At 36.9% G+C, this 24,378-nt stretch overlaps 2 protein-coding genes across 6 annotated transcripts in view; both read left to right on the top strand.

The window, feature by feature from the left end:
• The window catches only part of LOC123537234 (uncharacterized), a 437,951-nt gene extending 424,355 nt beyond the window's left edge, over positions 1 to 13,596 (top strand). Inside the window, exon 8 of one of the 2 annotated variants that reach the window (XM_053528446.1) lies at positions 10,102 to 13,596. In XM_053528446.1, the coding sequence (XP_053384421.1) occupies positions 10,102 to 10,283 (182 nt within the window). In that variant the 3' untranslated portion in view covers positions 10,284 to 13,596. The remainder of the gene's footprint in view (positions 1 to 10,101) is intronic. The other variant, XM_045320884.2, reaches the window with a different exon arrangement.
• Positions 13,597 to 19,935: 6,339 nt separating this feature from the next.
• LOC123537123 (aldo-keto reductase family 1 member B7-like) overlaps positions 19,936 to 24,378 on the top strand; it is a 48,826-nt gene continuing 44,383 nt past the window's right edge. For 2 of the 4 annotated variants that reach the window (XM_053528439.1, XM_053528436.1), the window contains exon 1: positions 19,936 to 20,106. The gene's annotated coding sequence lies outside the window, so the exon portion shown is untranslated. Of the gene's footprint in view, positions 20,107 to 20,941; positions 21,485 to 24,378 lie in introns of those variants that run through there. The other 2 variants (XM_053528437.1, XM_053528438.1) reach the window with 2 other exon arrangements.

Below are 24,378 nucleotides of genomic sequence, written 5' to 3'. Positions count from 1 at the left end.
TTTCTTTACCAAACTTAGTCAGAAGCATTCTTGGATTAACTGTTCCTATTTTTTAGCTCACCTGTCACATAGTGACAGGGTGAGCTTTTGTGATCGCATTCTGTCCGTCGTCCATCTGTCCATTGTCTATTCACATTTCTTGTGAACACGATAGAGACCACATTTTGCAATCAATTTTAATCAAACTTGCACACAACTTGTATTGGCATAATATCTTGGTTCCTTTCGAAAACTGGCCAGATCCCATCATGGGTTCCAGAGTTGTAGCTCCTTAAAGTGCCAAAATTTGCTATTTTTTGGCTTGTGAACACGATAGAGGCCACATTTTGCAATCAGCTTTAATCAAACTTACACACAACTTATACTGGCATAATATCTCAGTTTCTTTCGAAAACTGGCCAGATCCCATCATGGGTTCCAGAGTTATGGCCCCTTAAAGGGCCAAAATTTGCTATTTTTGGCTTGTGAACACGATAGAGACCACATTTTCCAATCAACTTTAATCAAACTTGCACACAACTTGTACTGGCATAATATCTCAGTTCCTTTCAAAAACTGGCCAGATCCCATCATGGGTTCCAGAGTTATGGCCTTTTAAAGGGCCAAAATTTGCTATTTTGACTTTTGCAGCCATATAGAGACTTCATTTATGGTTTGATTTGATACAAACTTGCAAAATATCTTCAACAACAATAAATCTTGGATTCTCTGATGAATCTGTCAGATCCAATCATAGGTTCCGGAGTTACGGCTCCTGATTGACCCCTGAAAGAGCCAAAATTTGTTCATTTTTACCTTGTGAAAACTATAGAAGAGTCATTTTGTATTTGATTTTAACCACACTTACACACAACTTAAGTCACAATATGATCTCAGTTCCTTTCGAAAACCAGCTAGATTCCATCATGGGTTCTGGAGTTACTGCCCCTGAAAGGGGAAAAATTTTCTAGTTTGGCCCTTTCAGCCATATAGAGGTTTCATTTATGCTTTGATTTGATACATACTTGCATAGAATGATTATCTTGATGATTTCTAGGCCTTGATCGAAACTGGGTCATGTTTGGTCAGAAACTAGGTCATCAGGTCAAATCAAAGGAAAAGCTTGTTAACAACCTAGAGGCCACATTTATGACCCTATCTTCATGAAACTTGATCAAAATGTTTATTTTGATGACTCCAAGGCTAAGTTCGAAACTGGGTCATATGGGGTCAAAAACTAGGTCACCCAGTCAAATCAAAGGAAAAGCGTGTTAACACTCTTGTTCATTTGATGTGCATGAAACTTGGTCAGAATGTTTGTGTGCATGAAATATCGTATGAATTTTTATCTGGGTCATGTGGGATCTAAAACTAGGTCACCAGGTCAAATCAAAGAATAAGCTTGTTTACACTCAAACAGCCACGTTTTTTGGTCCAATCTTAATGAAAATTGGTCAGAATATTTGTCTCCATGAAATCATTAAGTAAAACATGTTTACACAGTTATTATTTGTTCCTCAGGTGAGTGACTTAGGGCCATCTTGGCCCTCTTGTTTTGCAGCTAATTCTGCTTTTAATGGCCATTGGAGCTTAAAAAGTAAAAAATCTTTCATGAACCAAACTTGGTTTGTAGCATCCTTGGATGAATTTTTTCTTCTTTTTTTTCAAATGCTAAGACTTTTCTTTAAACAAGATCTTGCCAGAAGCATCCTTTTATTGGAGCTTTCTTCAGTTTCATCAAATTGTTCTGCTGCTTGAACACTTACAGCTGCCACTGGATTCAAAAATATAAAATGGCAGGAGCCAGGTCAAAGGTCAGTGTTAGGTGAGCATTTTAGGGCCTTATGACCTCATTCATGCCCCGTCTTCCATGTGTTTCTCCTTATTTTTTTAGCTCACTTGAGAAGTGCTCAAGGTGAGCTTTTGTGATCCCCTGTGTCCGTCCGCCGTCAACAATTTGACTGTTAACACTCTAGAGGTCACAATTTTGACCTAATCTTAATGAAACTTGGTCAGAATGTTACCCTAAATAAAATCTTGGACGAGTTCGATATTGGGTCATCTGGGGTCAAAAACTAGGTCACCAGGTCAAATCAAGGAAAAAGCTTGTTAACACTCTAGAGGTCACAATTTTGACCTAATCTTAATGAATCTTGGTCAGAATGTTACCCTCAATAAAATCTTGGACGATTTCGATATTGGGTCATTTGGGGTCAAAAACTAGGTTACCCGGTTAAATCAAAGGAAAAGCTTGTTAACACTCTATAGGTCACAATTTTGACCTAATCTTAATGAAACTTGGTTAGAATGTTACCCTCAATAAAATCTTGGACGAGTTCGATATTGGGTCATCTGGGGTCAAAAACTAGGTCACCATGTCAAATCAAAGGGAAAGTTTGTTAACACTCTAGAGGTCACAGTTTTGGCCCAATCTTAATGAAACTTGGTCAGAATGTTACCCTCAATAAAATCTTTGACGAGTTCGATATTGGGTTATCTGGGGTCAAAAACTAGGTCACCAGGTCAATTCAAACGGAAAGCTTGTTAACACTGTAGAGGTCATATTTAAGACTATATCTTAATGAAACTTGGTCAGAATGTTAATCTTGATGATCTCAACGTCCATTTTGAATCTGGGTCATGTAGGGTCAAAAACTAGGTCACTAGGTCAGATCAAAGGAAAAGCTAGTTAACACTGTAGAGGCCACATTTATGACCATATCTTAATGAAACTTGGTCAGAATGTTAATCTTGATGATTTATAGGTCAGGTTTAAATCTGGATCATCCGGGGTCAAAAACTAGATCATTAGGTAAAATCAAAGGAAAAGCTTGTTAACATTCTAGAGGCCACATTTAAGACTTTATCTTCATGAAACTTAATCAGAATATTAATCTTGATAATCTTTAGGTCAGGTTTGAATCTGGGTCATCCGGGGTCAAAAACTAGGTCACCGGGTCAAATCAAAGGAAAAGCTAGTTTACACTTTAGAGGCTACATTTATGACCATATCTTAATGAAACTTGGTCAGAATGTTGATCTTGATGATCTTTAGTTCAATAGGTCAGGTGAGCTATACAGGGCCTTCATGGCCCTCTTGTTCTTAGTATTTCCATTAATCCCCTTCCCCTCCCCCCTCCCCATGCCTCCCACTCCTGAAAAAATATAAGTATCTGTAGTCAATAACTTTTGATTGCATCTACTGTTTTCTGTCATTTCTGCATCTCTGTTAACATATTTTTTTGAATTGTTGAGGGTGCAGTGCTTGCTTCCTGGGTTACTTAAACTATCACTTCAGTATGCAGCCCTCTCCTTACTTAACCTATCACTGCAGTATGCAGCCCTCTCCTTACTTAACATATCACTGCAGTATGCATCCCTCTCCTTACTTAACCTATCACTGCAGTATGCAGCCCTCTCCTTACTTAACCTATCACTGCAGTATGCAGCCCTCTCCTTACTTAACCTATCACTGCAGTATGCAGCCCTCTCCTTACTTAACCTATCACTGCAGTATGCAGCCCTCTTTTACTTAACCTTTCATTGCTTCATACTGAAACTATCATTGCAGTATGCAGCCCTCTCCTTACTTAACCTATCACTGCAGTATACAGCCCGCTCCTTACTTAACATATCACTGCAGTATGCAGCCCGCTCCTTACTTAACCTATTACTGCAGTATGCAGCCCGCTCCTTACTTAACATATCACTGCAGTATGCAGCCCTCTCCTTACTTAACCTATCACTGCAGTATGCAGCCCTCTCCTTACTTAACCTATCACTGCAGTATGCAGCCCTCTCCTTACTTAACCTATCACTGCAGTATGCAGCCCTCTCCTGACTTAACCTATCACTGCAGTATGCAGCCCTCTCCTTACTTAACCTATCACTGCAGTATGCAGCCCTCTCCTTACTTAACCTATCACTGCAGTATGCAGCCCTCTCCTTACTTAACCTATCACTGCAGTATGCAGCCCTCTCCTTACTTAACCTATCACTGCAATATGCAGCCCTCTCCTTACTTAACCTATCACTGCAGTATGCAGCCCTCTTCTTACTTAACCTTTCATTGCTTCATACTGAAACTATCATTGCAGTATGCAGCCCTCTCCTTACTTAACCTATCACTGCAGTATGCAGCCCTCTTCTTACTTAACCTATCACTGCAGTATGCAGCCCTCTTCTTACTTAACCTATCACTGCAGTATGCAGCCCTCTCCTTACTTAACATATCGCTGCAGTATGCAGCCCTCTCCTTACTTAACCTATCACTGCAGTATGCAGCCCTCTTCTTACTTAACCTTTCATTGCTTCATACTGAAACTATCACTGCAGTATGCAGCCCTCTTCTTACTTAACCTATCACTGCAGTATGCAGCCCTCTCCTTACTTAACCTATCACTGCAGTATGCAGCCCTCTCCTAACTTAACCTATCACTGCAGTATGCAGCCCTCTTTTACTTAACCTTTCATTGCTTCATACTGAAACTATCATTGCAGTATGCAGCCCTCTCCTTACTTAACCTATCACTGCAGTATGCAGCCCTCTTCTTACTTAACCTATCACTGCAGTATGCAGCCCTCTCCTTACTTAACCTATCATTGCAGTATGCAGACCTCTCCTTACTTAACCTATCACTGCAGTATGCAGCCCTCTCCTTACTTAATCTATCACTGCAGTATGCAGCCCTCTCCTTACTTAACCTATCACTGCAGTATGCAGCCCTCTCCTTACTTAACCTATCACTGCAGTATGCAACCCTCTTCTTACTTAACCAATCACTAAAGTATGCAGCCCTCTCCTTACTTAACCTATCACTGCAGTATGCAGCCCTCTCCTTACTTAACCTATCACTGCAGTATGCAGCCCTCTCCTTACTTAACCTATCACTGCAGTATGCAGCCCTCTCCTTACTTAACCTATCACTGCAGTATGCAGCCCTCTCCTTACTTAACCTATCACTGCAGTATGCAGCCCTCTCCTTACTTAACCTATCACTGCAGTATGCAGCCCTCTTCTTACTTAACCTTTCATTGCTTCATACTGAAACTATCATTGCAGTATGCAGCCCTCTCCTTACTTAACCTTTCATTGCTTCTAACTTAAACTATCATTGCAGTATGCAGCCCTCTCCTTACTTAACCTATCACTGCAGTATGCAGCCCTCTCCTTACTTAACCTATCACTGCAGTATGCAGCCCTCTCCTTACTTAAGCTATCACTGCAGTATGCAACCCTCTCCTTACTTCACCTTTCACTGCAGTATTCAGCCCTCTCCTTACTTAACCTATCACTGCAGTATGCAGCCCTCTTCTTACTTAACCTATCACTGCAGTATGCAGCCCTCTCCTTACTTAACCTATCACTGCAGTATGCAGCCCTCTCCTTACTTAACCTATCACTGCAGTATATCAGCCCTCTCCTTACTTAAACTATCACTGCAGTATGCAGCCCTCTCCTTACTTAACCTATCACTGCAGTATGCAGCCCTCTTCTTACTTAACCTTTCATTGCTTCATACTGAAACTATCATTGCAGAATGCAGCCCTCTCCTTACTTAACCTTTCATTGCTTCTAACTTAAACTATCATTGCAGTATGCAGCCCTCTCCTTACTTAAACTATCACTGCAGTATACAAACCTCTCCTTTAATTGTTTGTCTGGCCAATGAAGTCTTTGCCATTCCAGTGATTAGGCTTATACTTCTGTATTACAAATCTATCAAGTCATGCAAATTGCATTTGGTCTTGCAACCATGTTTTCAGGCCTGTGATGTTCATTCTCATGCATTTATTTCACTTTGGTATCATTTCATCTTTTCACTGTCTATAATCAAAAAGGGATTATCATCTTTTCATGTGCAGGATTTTAGCTCACAGTTGCACAAATTGCTCAAGGCAAGCTGTTGTGATTAGTTTGTGTCTGTTGTCCATCTTTAACAATATACTGTGAGCATACTGGAAGAAACAATTTTATCTCAAACTTAATAAAAGGAGTGTCTAAATGAATTCACACATGAGTTTGGTTTTTGTTCGTCTAGAGTCTAAGACTGGTCACTAGGTCAAATGATTTTCCATCTGATCTTGATGGAGCTTTGTCAGAATGTTTATCTTCACGAAACATAGGTCAATACTGAAACAGAGTGATCTGAGGTTAAAAACTAGGTCAATGTAATAGGAAACCTTTGTTTTACGCTCTGAAGGGCATATTTTTTACCTGATCACCACACCTGGTCAGAATGTTTGTATAAAGTGTAGGTCAAATTTTTAACTGAGATTGAGATATTTATGTCACCACCACCCCCCCCCCCCCCACCTCTGGGGGAGACATATTGTTTTTGCCCTGTCCATCCATCCGTCCGTCTGTACGTCACACTTCATTTCCGAGCAATAACTGGAGAACCATTTGACCTAGAACCTTCAAACTTCATAGGTTGGTAGGGCTTATGGAGGAGACAACCCCAATTGTTTTTGGGGTCACTCCGTCAAAGGTCAAGGTCACAGGGGCCTGAACGTGGAAAACCATTTCCGATCAATAACTCGAGAACGACTTGACCCGGAATGTTGAAACTTCATAGGATGATTGGTCATGCACAGTAGATAACCCCTATTGATTTTGGGATCACTCTGTTGAAGGTCAAGGTCGCAGGGGCCTGAACATTGAAAACCATTTCCGGTCAGTAACTTGAGAACCACTTGACCCAGAATGTTGAAACTTCATACGATGATTGTTCCTGCAGAGTACATGACCCCTATTTGTTTTTGGGGTCACTCCTTTAAAGGTCAAGGTCACAGGGGCCTGAACAATGATAACCATTTCCGATCAATAACTTGAGAACCTCTTGACCTTGAATGTTGAAACTTCATAGGATGATTGAACATGCAGAGTAGATGACCCCTATCGATTTTGGGATCACTCTGTTAAAGGTCAAGGTCACAGGAGCCTGAACATGGAAAACAGTTTCCAATCAAAAACTTTAGAACCACTTGACCCAGAATGTTGAAACTTCATAGGATGATTGAACATGCAGAGTAGATGACCCCTATTGATTTTTGGGTCAGTCTATTAAGGTCAAGGTCACAGGGCCTGGTCATGTAAAATAATTTCCGGAAAATAACTTGAGAACCACTTGACCTAGAATGTTGAAACTTAATAGGATGATTGGACATGCAGAGTAGATGACCTCTATTAATTTTGGGGTCACTTGATCAAAGGTCAAGGTCACAGGAGCCTGAACAGTGACTTGAGAACCACTAGGCCAAGAGTGTTAAAACTTAGCGGGATGACTGATGGTTGGCTGCAATAGGGATCATCTACTTGGCATGTCTCTTTGACTTTCGCTCCTGACCCCTATTGACTTCTTGCCTATAGGACTTTGCATTGGGGGAGACATGCGCTTTTTTACAAAAGCAATTTCTAGTTTAGGTCTGTAGCTAGGTTACTAGATTAAATCTCATAAAAATATTTTTACCACTCAGCATCTTCTACCTGAATTCATGAAACATAGACAGAATGTTCATTATAATAAATTAAAGTCAAATTTGATATTGGGTCATCTAGAATAAGAACAAGGTCAGGTGAAGGTGAGCAATACAGGGCCTTTATGGTTCTCTTGTTTTTCTTGCTTGATTTGCTCCCTCTGCTGCCTTGCTGCAAAAATATGAAACCTTTTGTGTTCAAAAGTTGGTTACACTGTGTCACAATGATGACCCATGACAACTTATTTTGCGTGACTGCAGACTAAACCATGAAAATGTTCTTTCATTATTGCATGATACATAAACAATATTAATCAAGGAGCCCTTCCTGTAACATTAATAGCTTAAATGTATACTTGAATATTATGATTCTTACGCCTCCTTTCATCAGCTTGCCATTAAATAGTCTTGTTGCTTAGTGCTTTGAAATAAACTTACAAGATATGATACACAATATGATATTGCTAGCTAATTTCAGACATTTAAATGATCATATAAGGATTGAGCTTGTTATTTTATTGCATTAAATGGCTGCTTAACTTAATAGGGTCATGAGGTAGGTGGTTCAGAACACGAGACAGGACATGTTTTCTCTGATGATTGACAGTCTAAGGTTGTTAGTCCTCTACCACTGGTTTATGTGGTGTCCTCCATTACTGATTTATATGGAGTCCTCCATTTCTAGTTTAATTGGAGTCCTCCATTTCTGGTTTATGTAAAGTCCTCTTTTGCTAGTTTGTGTGGAGTCCTCCATTACTGGTTTATATGGAATCCTCCACAACAGGTTTATGTGGACTCCTCCATTAGTGGTTTATGGGGAGTCCTCCATTACTAGCTTATTACTGGTTTATATGGAGTCCTCCACAACTGGTTTATATGGAATCCGCCACAACAGGTTTATGTGGACTCCTCCATTAGTGGTTTATGGGGAGTCCTCCATTACTAGCTTAAATGGAGTGATCCATAACTGTTTAATGTTGAATCCTCCATTATTGGTTTATGTGGAGTTTTCCATTACTAGTTTATGTGGAGTCCTCAAACAACAGTTTAAGTGGAGTCTTCCATTACTACTTATATATGAAATCCTCCATTACTGGTTTATTACTAGTTTATATGGAGTCCTCCACATCTGGTTTATGTGGTGTATATTGAAAAAAACATTTAAGGTGTCTTATTACAGACATGTAAGTATATTATGACTACAAAAACATCTTAAAGGTGCATGCTAACTTGTGTAAAAATTTCAGTGTACCCAGTTTTAATTTCATAGACAGGTTTGAAAATATACTGTATTTACCCCTCAATTACATGAACCTTCTATAAGAGGGTTCCTTCAATTACTTCAAAATTGGCATTTTGCAGACTCTGTTATGAATACTTAGGTCAATGACATTAAGTCACTTTTTAAATGAGGCCACAGATTATTTTCACCTCATCCTATAGGTGAGTTAATACAGTAATAAAAATCCGCTCCAAATACTTGCTCTGGTGTGTTGTAATAGACTTACTTAGATATTGCATGTTAGCTAGGTGTTAATATGCATGAGAGCTAGGTGTTAATATATTGCATGTTAGCTAGTTGTTAATATATTACATGAGAGCTAAGTGTAAGTATTGCATGAGAGCTAAGTGTAAGTATTGCATGACAGCTAAGTGTAAGTATTGCATGACAGCTAAGTTTAAGTATTGCATTAGTGTTTAATTAGCTTTGTAATTGCAATCTTCTAAGAAAAAATAAAGTTTAGAATGTCACATCCTCTCAACATACACTTCAACTTTGCCCATTTGAACACTAAAGAGCCCAGATCATTATAGTCAGCAGTTTCTGTTTTCAGTAGATATTTGTGTTGAACTTAACAGAATAGCATCCCTAATTATCAACATTATTTTATGATTAAATATAAGAATTATTCATTATAAACCCAAATACAAAGTATATGGGGGTTATATTGTCATCTGTCTGTCAGGCCATAATTTGTGTTCACTCCATGTCTTTAATTTACTGCATGGAAGCATGATTAAACTTGCATCAGTTATTAACCCCATCAAGACTACATGAACAGCACACAACCCAGGTCATTAGGTACAAGTACTTAGAGGTCGAGATCAAATAACTGAAATTTATGTCTGCATCTTCTTAAACACTAGAAAGATACTCATAAAACTACATCAATTATTAACCTTCTCAAGACAACATGCACAATGCACATCGCAGGTCACTAGTTTCAAGGTCAAGGTGAGACTTGAAGGTCAAATATGATGATCATATTTTACTTTCCCTGTATCATAGCAACATATAGGGATATTAATCAGTTTATTCCATTATGAACCCCTCCCCACCCTCCGAAACCCTTTTTACAACCATTTATCATAAAAAGTAGAAAACTTTACAAATTTAGCATGTTTATCTGTTTATATTAATGTTAAAATTGTTGTGTCTAAAGCCTTTATGCCACTTTTACACAAGACCAATTATTTTACGAATCTAATGTTCCTTTTTTAAACCAGCATTGAGACCAGCAGCTGTACTATTTACTGCAGATCTTGCATGGTGTTAAGAACATGTACCATTGATTAGAGGGTAAAAGTGTGACCTATGCTATCATTTTCTATGTCTTGTGTATTTGTATATCTATATTACAGCGATGGTGTTTGGAATGATGACATTGGTTTTGTCCGTTACTCAGTGGACGATGACCTTACTGGCACTGCAGTGTGTCTGTGTTTTCATTGGCTACTTCTTTCACTGTGGTATGGTGGTATCCCGCACAGGTGCTCTAAAAAGGACAACATCCAATAAGGATCTTTGTGACAAGGACCAATGATTTGATTGGACAGATCATCAATAATTATATGTTTTCCTGATTGGCCTTTAGACTGAACGGTGCAAATAATTATATATTTATTATCTATCCTATTGTCATTAACCTTTTTGTGTTATGTGAACAACTTGTATCTTGTTATAAATAAGTAAATGTAGATAGAAAACTTGCCAAGGTATCTTACAAGGTAGAGTTTGAAAAGTGATGAGTTTGTTTCCTGGGTAAGAGGAATGTTAACCAAGGATGATATCACAGAGGGCAATATGTGTGGTGCCATTCTGTCTAATTTTTAGCTCGCCTGAGCATTAAGTGCTTGTGTTGAGCTTTAAGGATTATTGGATGTCCATTGTTCATTTGTATGATATTCCTTCATCCATCCATAATTTCTTTAAAGATCTGCTAAACCACCAAGCCAATTTCATCCAAACTTCATGGAAATTTTCCTTGCCTGATCCCTTTTTAGATTCCTTCAAATCCAGGATGTTCACGCAAAATTCTGGTTGCCGCAGAAATCACTAGGCTTAATTCGAAATCATTTTAAAGCAATACTCATTGGGAGACTTCATCCTATTCCTTCAGTTAAATCATTTTAATTTGTTTAAGATATGGCTTCTTGGGGAAAGGGCTTCCTTTCTTTATATTTCTATATTGAAAACTTTAAAAACTTTCTCTGAATTTGCTAGATTAATTGTGTAATAATTTCAAACATGTTTCCTTGATGGACCTTCTACCAAGTTCTGTCAGTTCATTCCGCTATATTAGAAATGATAGCCAGCAGAAGGTGGAGCATATTTTTCTATGGCTATTGTCAGATACTGAGGGCTTAATTTCAAAATAATTTTACTCAAGTGTTACTTAGCTGACCTTCTACAAAATTCCTTGAGATCACTTTATTTCATAATAAGCCATTGCTGCCAGGGGATAGGGCAGGGTTTCTTTATATAAAGGGTTAACTTTGAGAGTCGTCCTTCCAAGAACTACCTGCCTGTTTTCAAAATGATTTCATAAATTTTCCCTCATGGGAACCCTCTACCCTGTTCAAATCATTTTAATTAATGAAAAAACATGGCTGACATAGAGCAAGCCCTAACCTATTGATGTTTGTGTCGACGTTTGAATAAAGACTACTGGTAAATGAAGAAAAAAATCCCACTTTACATACAGGTTTTACAGTATATTTAAAGCAAGTTTCATAGATAGTTAGATATCTTTCTTGCTGTTATGTGTCATAGGTAATTTTCCCTTAAAAGGGACTAACCTGAAGACCCCTCTTTTTTGCCTTCTAAATGAAAGAAGAAAACAAAAAAGGCTTACAAAGGCATTAGTCACCCAATGGAAAATGTGAGCGTAGCTGTACTTATTTTGATTTAGGTTTCTGCACAGGCTTTTTCATATGTTTTAAAATAGGGATATTTTGACATAATTCTGAAGGCTGGTCCCTTTAAAACCAGTTAATGATCTCTGTAGTGACAATTCACAGTTTCATTGTAGTCATAATTATACAATACTTGGTAATATTGATTTGATATTTTGTTCAGGTGTGTCTAAATGTGTTTGTTAAATGTTTCATCTTTACTACTGCTTTTATATTTCTAAAAAATATAAGAGACCTGGGCCAAAATTTATTCATCGATGCTTGAAGACCAGTCTCAGAAATCTGGCATCTGATTGGTTGTGTGTGAACACAGTTCTGGAACTGACCAATGCACGGTACCAGTCTCAGAAATCTGGCATCTGATTGGTTGTGTGTGAACACAGTTCTGGAACTGACCAATGGCACGGTTACTTTCTCAGACTGGTTTCCAATGCTATAGCCTCTCTAAATCTTTGATTGACATTATCACTGCAATATGTTTCTGGTTTGTTTATAATGATTAGCAGCCTCTAGATATATTATATATTATTTATCCATGTTGACACAGTAAAACCAGTCTATACAGACCACCCTTAGGAAAGGAAAATTTGTCTTTGTCAGTAGTCCCTCATAATCCTTCAAAATGTAGTGTTTGTAGGTTTGCAGGTTATGTAGTTGTGGTCCATACTTCCAGATGGTGTTGAGTGCTGGTAAATTTAAATATTTTACTAACATACTTTTGCATCAAGCTACTTCAGTACTGTTTGAGCCTCTCCCTCATCACAGTGGGTTTGAACCATTGTTCCCTTGAAGCAGCCCATCCCTACCATAGTGCCCAAAATTTTGACACCATTAAAAGCTACAAAGTACCCATATAACCTGAATTGATTATGTGACTGAAAAATGTACCAAATTAGGAACATATTGTGAAACTAATGCTTTTATTGTTCTTATTATGTTTGTTACAGATAGAAACTATGTTAAAAATTATTATAGTCATATTTATTGCATTTAGAATATAAAAAGCACAATATGTATATTAGATTTGTAATTATTTTTCATTTTTAACTTGTTGTTTGTTGAACAGGCCTAATTGTGTATTAAACATTGAAAAAAAATAAGTCTACTGTCTTGCAGTTATGGTAAACAGATTGACACAGTATTAGATAAAAGATGAATGTGTAACTTTTGAAAATAAATAATGAAAATCAGCATTAATTAAATATTGATAAAAAAACTAAAAATAGAATGTTGATATAAAATCTTCTCAAATATTGTATTCCTTCTCAGATATTATACTCTGTCAAAGGCAATTCTCACAATAATAAACTTTAAGCAGGTACTATGCATTTAGGATATTGTGACAGCCGAGCATATAACATTTTTTTTTTTTTACAAGGAACCAATAATTGTCAAGAAAATAATTCTGTTTACTTACAGATCATTGTAACAAGGAGTGTTCACCCACATCAAATATCTAATAATAAATACCCTTTATCATATGTTTGACGTCGCAGGAGTGTAATAAAGCCATTACATAAAAATAATACACTAGTGTAATAAAGCTTTGACGTCAACGTCGTTTATAATATAGGAGATGTTGCTCAAATTGACTTGTTTATAATAGTTAAAAGAAAGTAGAATTTTGATGTTTCGACAGGAAAAGCTAACGTGATAAAAAGAATATTACATTTTTGACTTTCCACATTTAATTTTTTATTAAACTTGTTGGATAGATTCATTATGAAAAGACACTCTTGTAATATCCTCTATTTATACCAATCTTCTAAACTTAGCCTAATTACTAATACTTTTATCCTTGCAGTATGAATGAAAATCGCTATATTTTATATATATATCTGTATATACATGTAGGTGCTGGATCAATTATGTCACTTTGCAAAGTGATTGTGTTTTAATGAGAAATCCATTTTATTTACTTCAGTATCAACTTGTATACACTTTTTGTGTATTATTTATTGTTTGTATACACATGCATGTATATAATAATTATTATCATTATTATTACAGTTATTTAAATGTGCAATTTTTAGCCCACCATCATCAGATGGTGGGCTATTCAAATCACTCTGCGTCCGTGGTCCGTCGTCCTTCCGTCCGTCCGTCCGTCAGTCCGTCCGTCCTTCCGTCCGTTAACAATTTCTCGTTATCGCATCTCCTCATAAACTACCTGGGGGATTTTGACCAAACTTTGTCAGAATGATGTATTGGTACCCTAGTTGTGTCCCCCTGAAAATCAGACTGGTTCAACAATTTTTTAGTAAGTTATGCCCTTTGTTTATTTCTATAATTACATAGATTTATATAGGAAAAAACTTTGAAAATCTTCTTGTCCAAACCACAGAGCCTAGGGCTTGATTTGGTATGAAGCATCATCTAGTGGTCCTCTCCAGATGATTCAAAATATTCCTTGGGGTCTAATATGGCCCCGCCCGGGGTCACATGGTTTATATACACTATATAGGGAAAAACTTTGAAAACCTCTTGTTCAAAACACAGGGCCTAGGGCTTTGATATTTTGTATATGACATCATCTAGAGGTCTTCTACCAAGATTGTTCAAATTATCCCCCTAGGGTCAAATATGGCCCCGCCCCGGGGTCACATGGTTTACATAGACTTACATAGGGAAAAACGTTGAAAATCTTCTTGTCCAAACCACAAAGCCTAGGGCTTTGGCATTTGTAATGTAGCATCATCTAGTGGTTCTCTACCAAGTTTGTTCAAATTATCCTACCTAGGGTCAAATATGGCCCCGCCCTGGGGGGTCACATGGTTCATATAGACTTATATAGGAAAAGATTTTAAAATCTTCTTGTCAATAACCTACAACTTTCAAATTTGGACCACAGTATGGTTTTTGAGTGGCAAGATGAACCTTGACATGAGTTGACCTTTATTTTGACCTAGTGACCTACTTTCACATTTCTGTAGCTACAGCCTTCAAATTTGGACCACGTGCATATTTTGTGCACTGAAAAAAACTTGACCTTGACTTTGACCTAGTGCCCACTTTCACATTTTTGAAGGTTACAGGCTTCAATTTGGACCACATGCATAGTTTGTGTTCCGAATTGGAATTTGACCTTGATTTTGACCTACTGACCTACTTTCACATTTCTCAAGCTACAGCCTTCAAATTTGGACCACATGCATAGTTTTGTGTACGGAAACAAACTTTGACCTTTACATTGACCTAGTGACCTACTTTCACATTTTTGATGGTACAGGCTTCAAATTTGGAACACATGCATAGTTCTGTGTTCCGAAATAAAATTTGACCTTGATTTTGACCTAGTGACCTACTTTCACATTTCTCGAGCTACAGCCTTCAAATTTGGACCACTTGCATAGTTTTGTGTACCGAAATGAACTTTGACCTTAAGATTGACCTAGTGACCTACTTTCACATTTCTGTAGCTACAGGCTTCAAATTTAGACCACATGCATAGGATTGTTTACCGAAACAAACTTTGACCTTGACATTGACCTAGTGACCTACTTTCACATTTTTGAAGGTACAGGCTCTAAATTTGGACGACATGCATAAATTTGTGTTCTGAAGTGTAATTTGACCTTGATTTTGACCTAGTGACCTACTTTCACATTTCGTCCTTGAAATTGATCTAGTGACCTACTTTCACATTTCTCAAGCTACAGCTTTCGAATTTGGACCACATGCAAAGTGTTGTGTACGGAAATGAAATTTGACCTTGAGCTAGTCAGTAAGTCTTGAAATTTGAAACACTCAAAAATGGCACATTGGTGGGCGCCAAGATCACTCTGTGATCTCTTGTTCATGTTAACTTTCTTTTCTAAATGGAAATTATATGTGTAGAATATTTCTTTTATAAATTTCTTTGTTTATAGAATATATTTAGGTGCAATGTTTAATGGTGTGCACACACAGTTGGTATAGCATGCACAAGATATATACATTGTTAAAAAAGGAACAAAGTGTTCTACTTGTTTTGAATTTTAGAAAGAAAAAACGTTTGTAGGAAATTGTTACAAAGCCATCATTATTCCAGTAGCTTGACAAATTATAGTGAATACTTACAAAATCTCTCCAACTTGTTGAACAGTTGTACAACTGGCTGTTTCTGTTTTGTTGTAGTGTATTTCAGTCTTTGTCCCCTGTGGTTCTGGGACAACAACTGTGGTATGAAATCAGAATCAATGCAAGTTTTTTTGTAACTGCTATATTTAGATTTTGCAGAAAAAATCTCTTTTCAGACTTGAAGCAGAATCTTGATCATTTGATTTAACAAGTTATTATTGAATACAAAGTTTTGCTTTTTTCATTATTAGATAGACTGCTTGTTGTGTCTTGTCATGCTTATTCAGTTTTGGTTTCTGATTCGTCATACATTTCGAGTTTTTGCAACACATCTATACCTGATGTAGTAAAAATGTTGCAACATAGCAAAATATCAAGCTCACTATGTTGGGCATTGTGCTCACTGCTACATGTAAATATCATCATTTATGCCTGAAAATGTTCTGGAAAAGACTCTGAGCCCGAACACACAGGTACACAGTCTGAAGAATATATAGGTGAACACAACCAGGAATTTATACTGGCCTAAAACCAAACTTTGATTCTGCATCTTTTCACTGTATTGCTCATTGCAAACATTGATGACTTAATGTATAATTATGTATATTGTATTTGACAATTTGTTATGAAATTCCATATATGAATGAAATTTGTAACATTAATAAATGTTTCCCTATGTAAAATGAAATGACTTGACTTTATTTTAATCGAAGTTACCCTGAAGCCATATAAATGAGGATATACTTCTAGTATGGTCAGAATCTGTTTGTTCACCTGTCCTTCCACAGCCATATTTTGGTAACGGTGAATTCTTAAATGTGTTGATACTTGTTAACACTGCTGCTCTTAAATTTTCTGGAGGGTTAGCCAAATGTTAAAAGATGGTTTTTTTGTTATGTTAAAAGTCACACTGACACAATTATAGCTCATATGGCGAGTTTACAGCTTTGATGGTGGAAGAAGGTCTCAGGTGCCCCTACGTGCATTATTTCATCACAGGCAGGCACCTGAGTAGAACCACTGACCAGCTGGATAGCTTCCTCACATGAAGAATTCAACGCCCCAAATAAGGCTCAAACCAACATTGATGAGGGGCAAGTGTTTTTAAGTCAGGGACCTTAACCACTTGACCATAGAGGCCCCCTTTGAAAGATGTTTCACCACAAATATCACCTTTCTTATCCGTGTCCTGTTGGAGGTCTTATTTACTTGTGGATCAAGAACATGTAGGTACAAGATGTGGAAGTGAAGTACACTAACACAAAATCCTGATGCAGAATCTTTCAACAGCATGTTTTAACTAGACTGTCACTACATTCTCATTGGTCGAAGGTTCATGTCGTCCAGAGACAAACAATGATAGCCTGGCCTTGGTATGCAAGAATGTAGTTTAGGCTACAACAAAGCAACTGCTTTCCATCTCCATGTAATATTACATACTTAATTCACTATGCATTTCTTATAGAAAGAAAAAAGCATTTATTTTTGTGTAAATAACACTGGTGTACTTTGTACTTGTACCATTACGTTACACAAACGCACTTGTACACAAGTGCCAATAATTGTGTTTAAACGACATCTCCAAAACCACTGAACGGATTTTGATGAAACTTGGCGTGGATGGTCCTCTACCAAAGTTGTTCTGCTTGATTGTACGTAGGGACTGCAAGAGTTAAAATAATTGTTTAAATACCTTGAATATATGCTTCTGGTAGTGTTGTTAATTTGTGCGCCACGGTTATGGATATTTAAAATATGCCGACCATTTCCAAGAACAACAGAAACAATACTACCAGAATCAAAACCTCGTCACATAATAATGAAAACAATAAAACAAGAATTCCCTTTACTAAGATTGCTGGGACAAGTTTCAAGTGGTTGCTGGTTGCATAATGCAAAAAATCATTCAGTGGAATGTACTTACTGTGAAATATTTTTGTTCGCGCAGGACGAATTTTCGCGTATTTCGCGCTAAGGACAATGTGCGAATTTAAGACCGCGCTATTATTTAACCATTTAATATGTAGTTATCCGAACTTATTTGCTGTCTGAAAGTATCTTATAAGATCCGTGTATTTCACAGTATATCGGCATTTAATTAAAGTACTTATTTGTTTTTACCAAAATGGATTTTGATATACTGATTCATTTATTTATATTAAAGGGTTAATTGGATATTCTTTACGAACGCTTCAATTACTTACGCTCCTTGTCATTGTCTTACAAATGCTGCGAAATATTTCTCTTACCGGTATTTATCATCCTTGACAGGAAACTATGTAAATATTTGAATTCAAGTGTGTCTTAATTTGTTTGTCGTCCACAAATTTTAAGTTTCTCAGACTGTGTTACTAAATGTAACAGTGCAGCTTTGTAATTATTGGCACCTGACATTGTTTTAGAATAATATACAAGAGCCATTCATAATAAGAATTCAAACTCCTCTTATTTTAATCGATCATTGGATACTCTTTCACACTTTACCTAACCATAGTGTCAATTGGCAACAATTATCAGTTGGACCATCATATTGTTTTTAACAAGGTCATAAAAGGGCCGCTTTTATTGACAGGATTTACATGATAGTGACACATTATTGCAATGCTGGCGATTTCTAAAAAAAAGTATCTTAAAATAATTTCTATCCTAAATTGAAAATGTGTGAATTAAAGCCAGCGCAAAACTGTCTTCTTTGCCATTTGCGCGAAATTTCATGCCAACGAATTTAGATGATTTCACAGTATACATAGTAGTAATGTTTGGGCGGGATTTTAAGCGGTTGTTTAATAGAAATGTCTCATAATATAAGTGGTCACATGTAGCTTTGTAAGGTAGTGCTGTACCAAGTTTGTCCGAAACATGCCCCTGGGGTCAAACCCTACCACCAGTTGGTGCCACTTGTTATACAGGTGTGAGCTCGTCTGTCAGCCTGTTGGTTTTCATGGTTTCCAGACAATAACTCATGAAAGGCATGACAGATATAAATAAATTTTGGTACACAGGTGTAACATCATAAAACACAAGTCAGGTTCGACATTGGCTACAAAACACCAATTTTTTTAGGTAGTTATGGCCCCTTTCCAACTTAAAATTTGCCAGACTCATGGTTTCCAGACAATAATTCATGAAATGAGACAGAAGCAGAATTAGATTAATTTTGGTAAACAGATGTAATATCATAAAATACAAATTAAGTTCGACTTTGCATACAAATCACCATTAAATTTTTTTGACCTAGTTATGGCCCCTTTCCAACTTAAAATTTGCCAAACTTGTGGTTTCTGGACTCATGAAAAGGTTGACAGGTTTAAATATTTATTGACTTCAAGTTAAACAACTTGAATTGCTCTTTCCTGTGGTCATTTCTTTCTTACGGTTGTCATACTTCTGTGACAAAGTTGTATTGTGGCGGTATTCTTAGTCACTCCTGTGACGGTTCTAGTTTTAAATAGACTTAGAACCTTTAAAACTCTTCTTGTCTGTTATCTGAATCAAGTGAGCAACATAGGGCCACCATCGCCCTCTTGCACTTATTTGTTTAAGATGTATTCTATAGCAAAAATCTTACTTCTAGCTACTTAATGTTGTCAAGTGCCTTTAAAGTGAAGGTGCCACTGACCCATATCTACTCTAGAGTCACAATATTTTGCAGCAGTCATGTGCAAGAACCATGCAAAACCTTTCTCAATGTTATTGAATTAATTTTACTTGTCTTGAGACATAAACACTGCTGAGAAAATGTGATATTATTTCTTACAAAAGTTTAAAGGATTATAGAATTATGGTGAAATACCATAAATAGCTCAAGTTTGTTCTGATTTTTAAACATGTAGTCTGGAGTGTTGTCTCAAGGGCTTTCTGGTATCGAGATATTATTTTTCACCTAATTTATTTACATTTTTGTGCCCCTTTCCCATCCCGCTAAAATAAAATTGGGGTTGGGGGGACTTAGATTTGCCCTTGTCTGTACATCCGTCCACATGTCTGAATTTGAGTTGTGCATATCTCAAAAAATATATGACCTAGAGACTCATCAAATCTCATAGGTCCATTCATTGTTGATCCTGAGTGTGTGAAGTTGTGGAGCTAGTGTTCATATTTTCAGGTTACAATTGGTTCTTGACTTAATGCTGTGTGTTATGTTTTTGTTTACCACGCCCCCTTTTGTTTACTTTCAATATAATATATTTACTATTTAGCTCTTTTATTTGGTATTGTTTTCTTTCTTATTTAGACATGCTGATGAGTGCAAGTCAATCACGAGAGGTACATCACTGGTAACATGCCAAAAGTGCGGAGTCACAGTAGACATATTCCCTTTCACAAGTCGGCTTGAAAGAACTTTATCATACAGCCCAGATCCGAACACGCTTGTGACCTGTATACCTGCAGGTAGGAAAAACATGATATACAATCAGACCTGTCTTTAACCCTTACCCTGCTAAATTTCTATAATGAACTGGTCCATCATTCAATGTGAACAATACCATTAACTGTTAAAAGGGGTGCTTATCAAAAAGGTACTGACTGAATGGCGAACAGTGTAGATCATGATCAGACTGCATGGATGACTCTTACCCTGCTAAATTTCTATAATGAACTGGTCCATCATTCAATGTGGACAATACCATTAACTGTTAAAAGGGGTGCTTATCAAAAAGATACTGACTGAATGGCGAACAGTGTAGATCATGATCAGACCGACGGATGTGCAGGCTGATCATGATCTACAATGGCCCCAAAGGCAGAATCAATCGTGCCATGGTAAGGGTTAAATATGACCTGTAAATGAAAAAAAATGGTCTTTGTTAACAAGTGGTTTCACAATTTAAAGTCAGTGTTATATATTTATTCAACATTAGCTGCGTACTGTACAGACGCCAGCATTAAATCGCCCCTATTGGATGTTCGCACATATTGAGTGTCACTGTACAGAATATCTACCATGTCTAGGCTATATACCAATAAAAGAAATTGTTCTTTGTTTCATATAAAATCCAGCTACTTCAGAACCATTTTTTTACAGTTTCTAGATTTTCACTCCGTCGTAGACTTATTTTCCACAAGATATCCATACATTTGCTTCAAGAAAACGAAAAAAAAAAGGGGTGTTGAATAGTATGCAGTGAAATGCAAGTCAACTGAAGTCAGGTACCCGCATTTCAGAAAGCAGACCGCAGAATAAACACCCTACTTTCGTTTTCAAGTAAACAACTTGAAAACATGGGAGTATTAGCATGAAAAGTGTCCTATTTTATGTAAAATTCATTCCACGAGTGAAATAATGCCCATTTGGCCCCCGATTTACTCTCAAATGCTCGAAAAATGGAAAAATTAAGATCTATGTAAGAAAATGTGGGCAAAAATTGAGATTTGTCCAGATATTGATATAAATGAACTAGTTTGGTCAGATTTTGGTTAAAAAAGAGCATTTCATTGAAATTTTGCTGCAAAAATTGATAAAAACCCAAAAAAATCACATTTTCACTGTGTTGGGTGTATTTTTAAAAAAAAATGCACATTTACACTCTATATTTTGCCCATCTATACTTTTCAGAGAGGACATTTGGTATATTTCGAAGTGTTAGTGTGTAATTTGCTTGCAAAGTATGGTGAAAATTTATGAAATAGGGCAAAAACCAGCTCTGGCTAGAAGAACTGGTTAAAAATTATGTCGCGACATCAATTTTGAAGGAAAATTGACGCAGGGACCCGCATTACTGAAATTGCCATAAAACCTGGAAAACTGATTTAATCAAGCTGAAACTTGGTATGTTTCATGCAGATATGTTACTTGTACTATACAAATGAAATTGGGACTATTACAGAAAAACAGTTTTTCTTATAGGCCTAACTAAACTAAAGGAACCAGTATGGCAGCCATCTGGTCTAGTCGCGTAATGGCTGCCAGATATTTGAACACTAATTTTTCACTTGGCATGGCAACAGAGGTCTAAATTGAAGCTAGTTTCTGTTTAAATTTCATTGTGGATGTATTTTTGACATTTTGGTAGGAAAAATGGGAGAGCAGGTTGTATTTGGTGAAGTCAAGCTCAATTTTAGTATGAGTAGTATTTCCAGGTCACAGCAGTGTGATTTTGATGTCAGTTTACAGTAAGCAAATGTGACCAGAGAAATCTCTCTTAGAAGATACCATTCTCGCATACCAGAGGTCTACCGTGGTTCCCCGGATGAACCTCTGGCACATTTCGCCGATATTTATGGTTTGGTTACATTACAGGTAAAACGTTTCAGCCAATCAGCGTCGTTTCGCGACAAATCGTAGCGAACCAATCAAAATCGTCCGTGAAAAGCGTGACCGCGTCCTTTCCATATTATCGAGGTAATACGATGTCCATTTACGACGAATATTATTATTTCTTGATGTAAATCTCTTAACGTCGAATTACTGGAATAAATCTTTATTTATCGCAATCATGGAATACAGCCTTTATCCATCGTAAGCAAGTATCTTGTTTACATATTTTTTGAAGTTTCAATTCGGAGTTCCAAATAATGGCGAACAATGATTGGCTGAAACCACTCGCGATAGTAATTACGAGTGCGCATGCTCACCAAGTAAACGATGGAAATAAATCAGAGGTTCGTCTCGGGATTTTGACGAACCTCTGATGGATGAGAATGAGAAGATACATGACCCCTACTTTTCTCTTCATTTTATATCAGTTTTATCATAACTCTTTAAAATGAGGTAAGGATTTGTTCTCTGAAATGGGTCTAGCTATGTTTGGTAGCTCTTTAAAAAAGGTCAGTTTTATATAGAATATATAGGGAAAACTATTTAGCTTATTGTGACCTTTATTAGGGGCTTCTTTCGACCACAGGCACCAGTATCGGACCTGGGACAAAAATATGTTTGTTTTCATCCTAAATGAGTTAAAAATGAAAAATATGTAGTGAAATATGAGCCCCCTTCAAAATATACGTATGTCTACTGTTGTGGCTGAATGAGCCATGGGCAGAAAGCCTTTTCGTGGTGTTAGTGTCTAAAGAAAAGTGAGGCCAAACAGAGTCGGTCTCATTTTGTAGCTAAATGTACACGTGAAATATTGATAGGTAGTTTGTTTAATTGTCTAGAGAATTTATTTCACAACGGCCCGGGAAGTGAACCCATTGCTCGCAGACTCGATTCTCGAGATTCTGGCCTTCAGTAGACATATGTATATTTTGATGGGGGCTCATATTTCACTACATATTTTTCATTTTTAACTCATTTAGGATGAAAACAAACATATTTTTGTCCCAGGTCCGATACTGGTGCCTGTGGTCTAGTCCAAATAATTGTACTCAAAGAGTTGAATATTGTTATATTTTTTGACATCCCCTCTACATAGACAACGTGAAATATCATAATGTAAAATCGGTCTACATGATGTCTGATTATTTAGACTAGGGAGGGTCTTTTCACACCAAGACACCTAAAAACAATAATTATCCTATTGTTTAGTAATAATATGTCAAAATAACATATTTTGAAGTTATTGGTGGCAATTTTCTTTCTTTTTTTAATCCTAGAAAAATTAAACTATAAAACATAATAACTCAAGGGGAACAATCCAGAAACACTTAAATGTTATAAAGGAGTTCCAGTTATTTCCCTTGCATTCAGAAATTAGAATGTGATAACCATATACCTTTTTAGCTAACCTGAGCACAAAGTGCTTGGGGTGAGCTATTGTGATCCCTCACCATCCATCTTCAAGTCTGTTTGGCCTCACTTTTCTTTAGATACTAACACCATGAAGAGCTCGAGGCTTTCTGCCCATGGCTCATTCAGCCACAACAAAGTATAAACAAGAACGACATTTTAATTATTTAATATTATATATAGAATATATAAAATTCATTTAACAAATACAGTCTTAGCAAAGTGACATGTGCGGATCCAGAGGGTCCGGACCCCCACTGGAAAGTCCTAAAATAGGGAAGAACAGAAGAAGGAAAGAAAATGGTTTTTCGAAAAGGCAACATTAGGACTGCATTCAAAGTGTATGTGGCTGCTGCATACGACCCCAACATAATTCATATTTATGTTAATTATCTCAAAGAAACTAAGAATTTTACCTTTAAGAAAACTTAATTTTATAATTTTTCACATATTTAACAGGTTAGTCCTTAAAACTGTGAAAATAAGTATTGTATATAAAATTGCAGCAGAAAAGGTGTCCTTAAATGCTCCTAAAATGCCCCAGAATGCATGAAATGAAGCGCTGAATTTCAAAATTTTCCAGGACATGCCGCCAGACCCCCACCCAGATCTAGCTGGGCCTTGAATTTTCTTTTTCAGCTTGTTCAACGAAGACTTATTGACAACCCTGTTCTATTATACGGCTAACATCCACACACACAACAAAGCACACCATCAAATTATTTAATGTATAAGGACACATGTTTGTCATAGCTGGAATGATTGATACATATTAGACCTTCCTGGTCTTAGTGAGGGGGCCGGTCGGACCCCCTCTGAGAAAATTGGCTGGATCCGCGCATGAGTTTATATTCAACATTGAAGTTTCTAAAGTTAAAATGATTTTCAATTGATAGAATCAAAGGGTACAGTAATATAATATTGTAAAATCATAGAATCAATGTTCAATGATGACAGCTATCGGGCGCATAGCTGCCTGTATGCAAATACGCAGT

Source organism: Mercenaria mercenaria, chromosome 17 (assembly GCF_021730395.1).
Source record: "Mercenaria mercenaria strain notata chromosome 17, MADL_Memer_1, whole genome shotgun sequence".
In the NCBI taxonomy this organism is placed as follows: Eukaryota; Metazoa; Mollusca; class Bivalvia; order Venerida; family Veneridae; genus Mercenaria; species Mercenaria mercenaria.
Note: the sequence above shows the minus strand (reverse complement) of the source record. Positions and strands in the feature narration are given on the sequence as shown.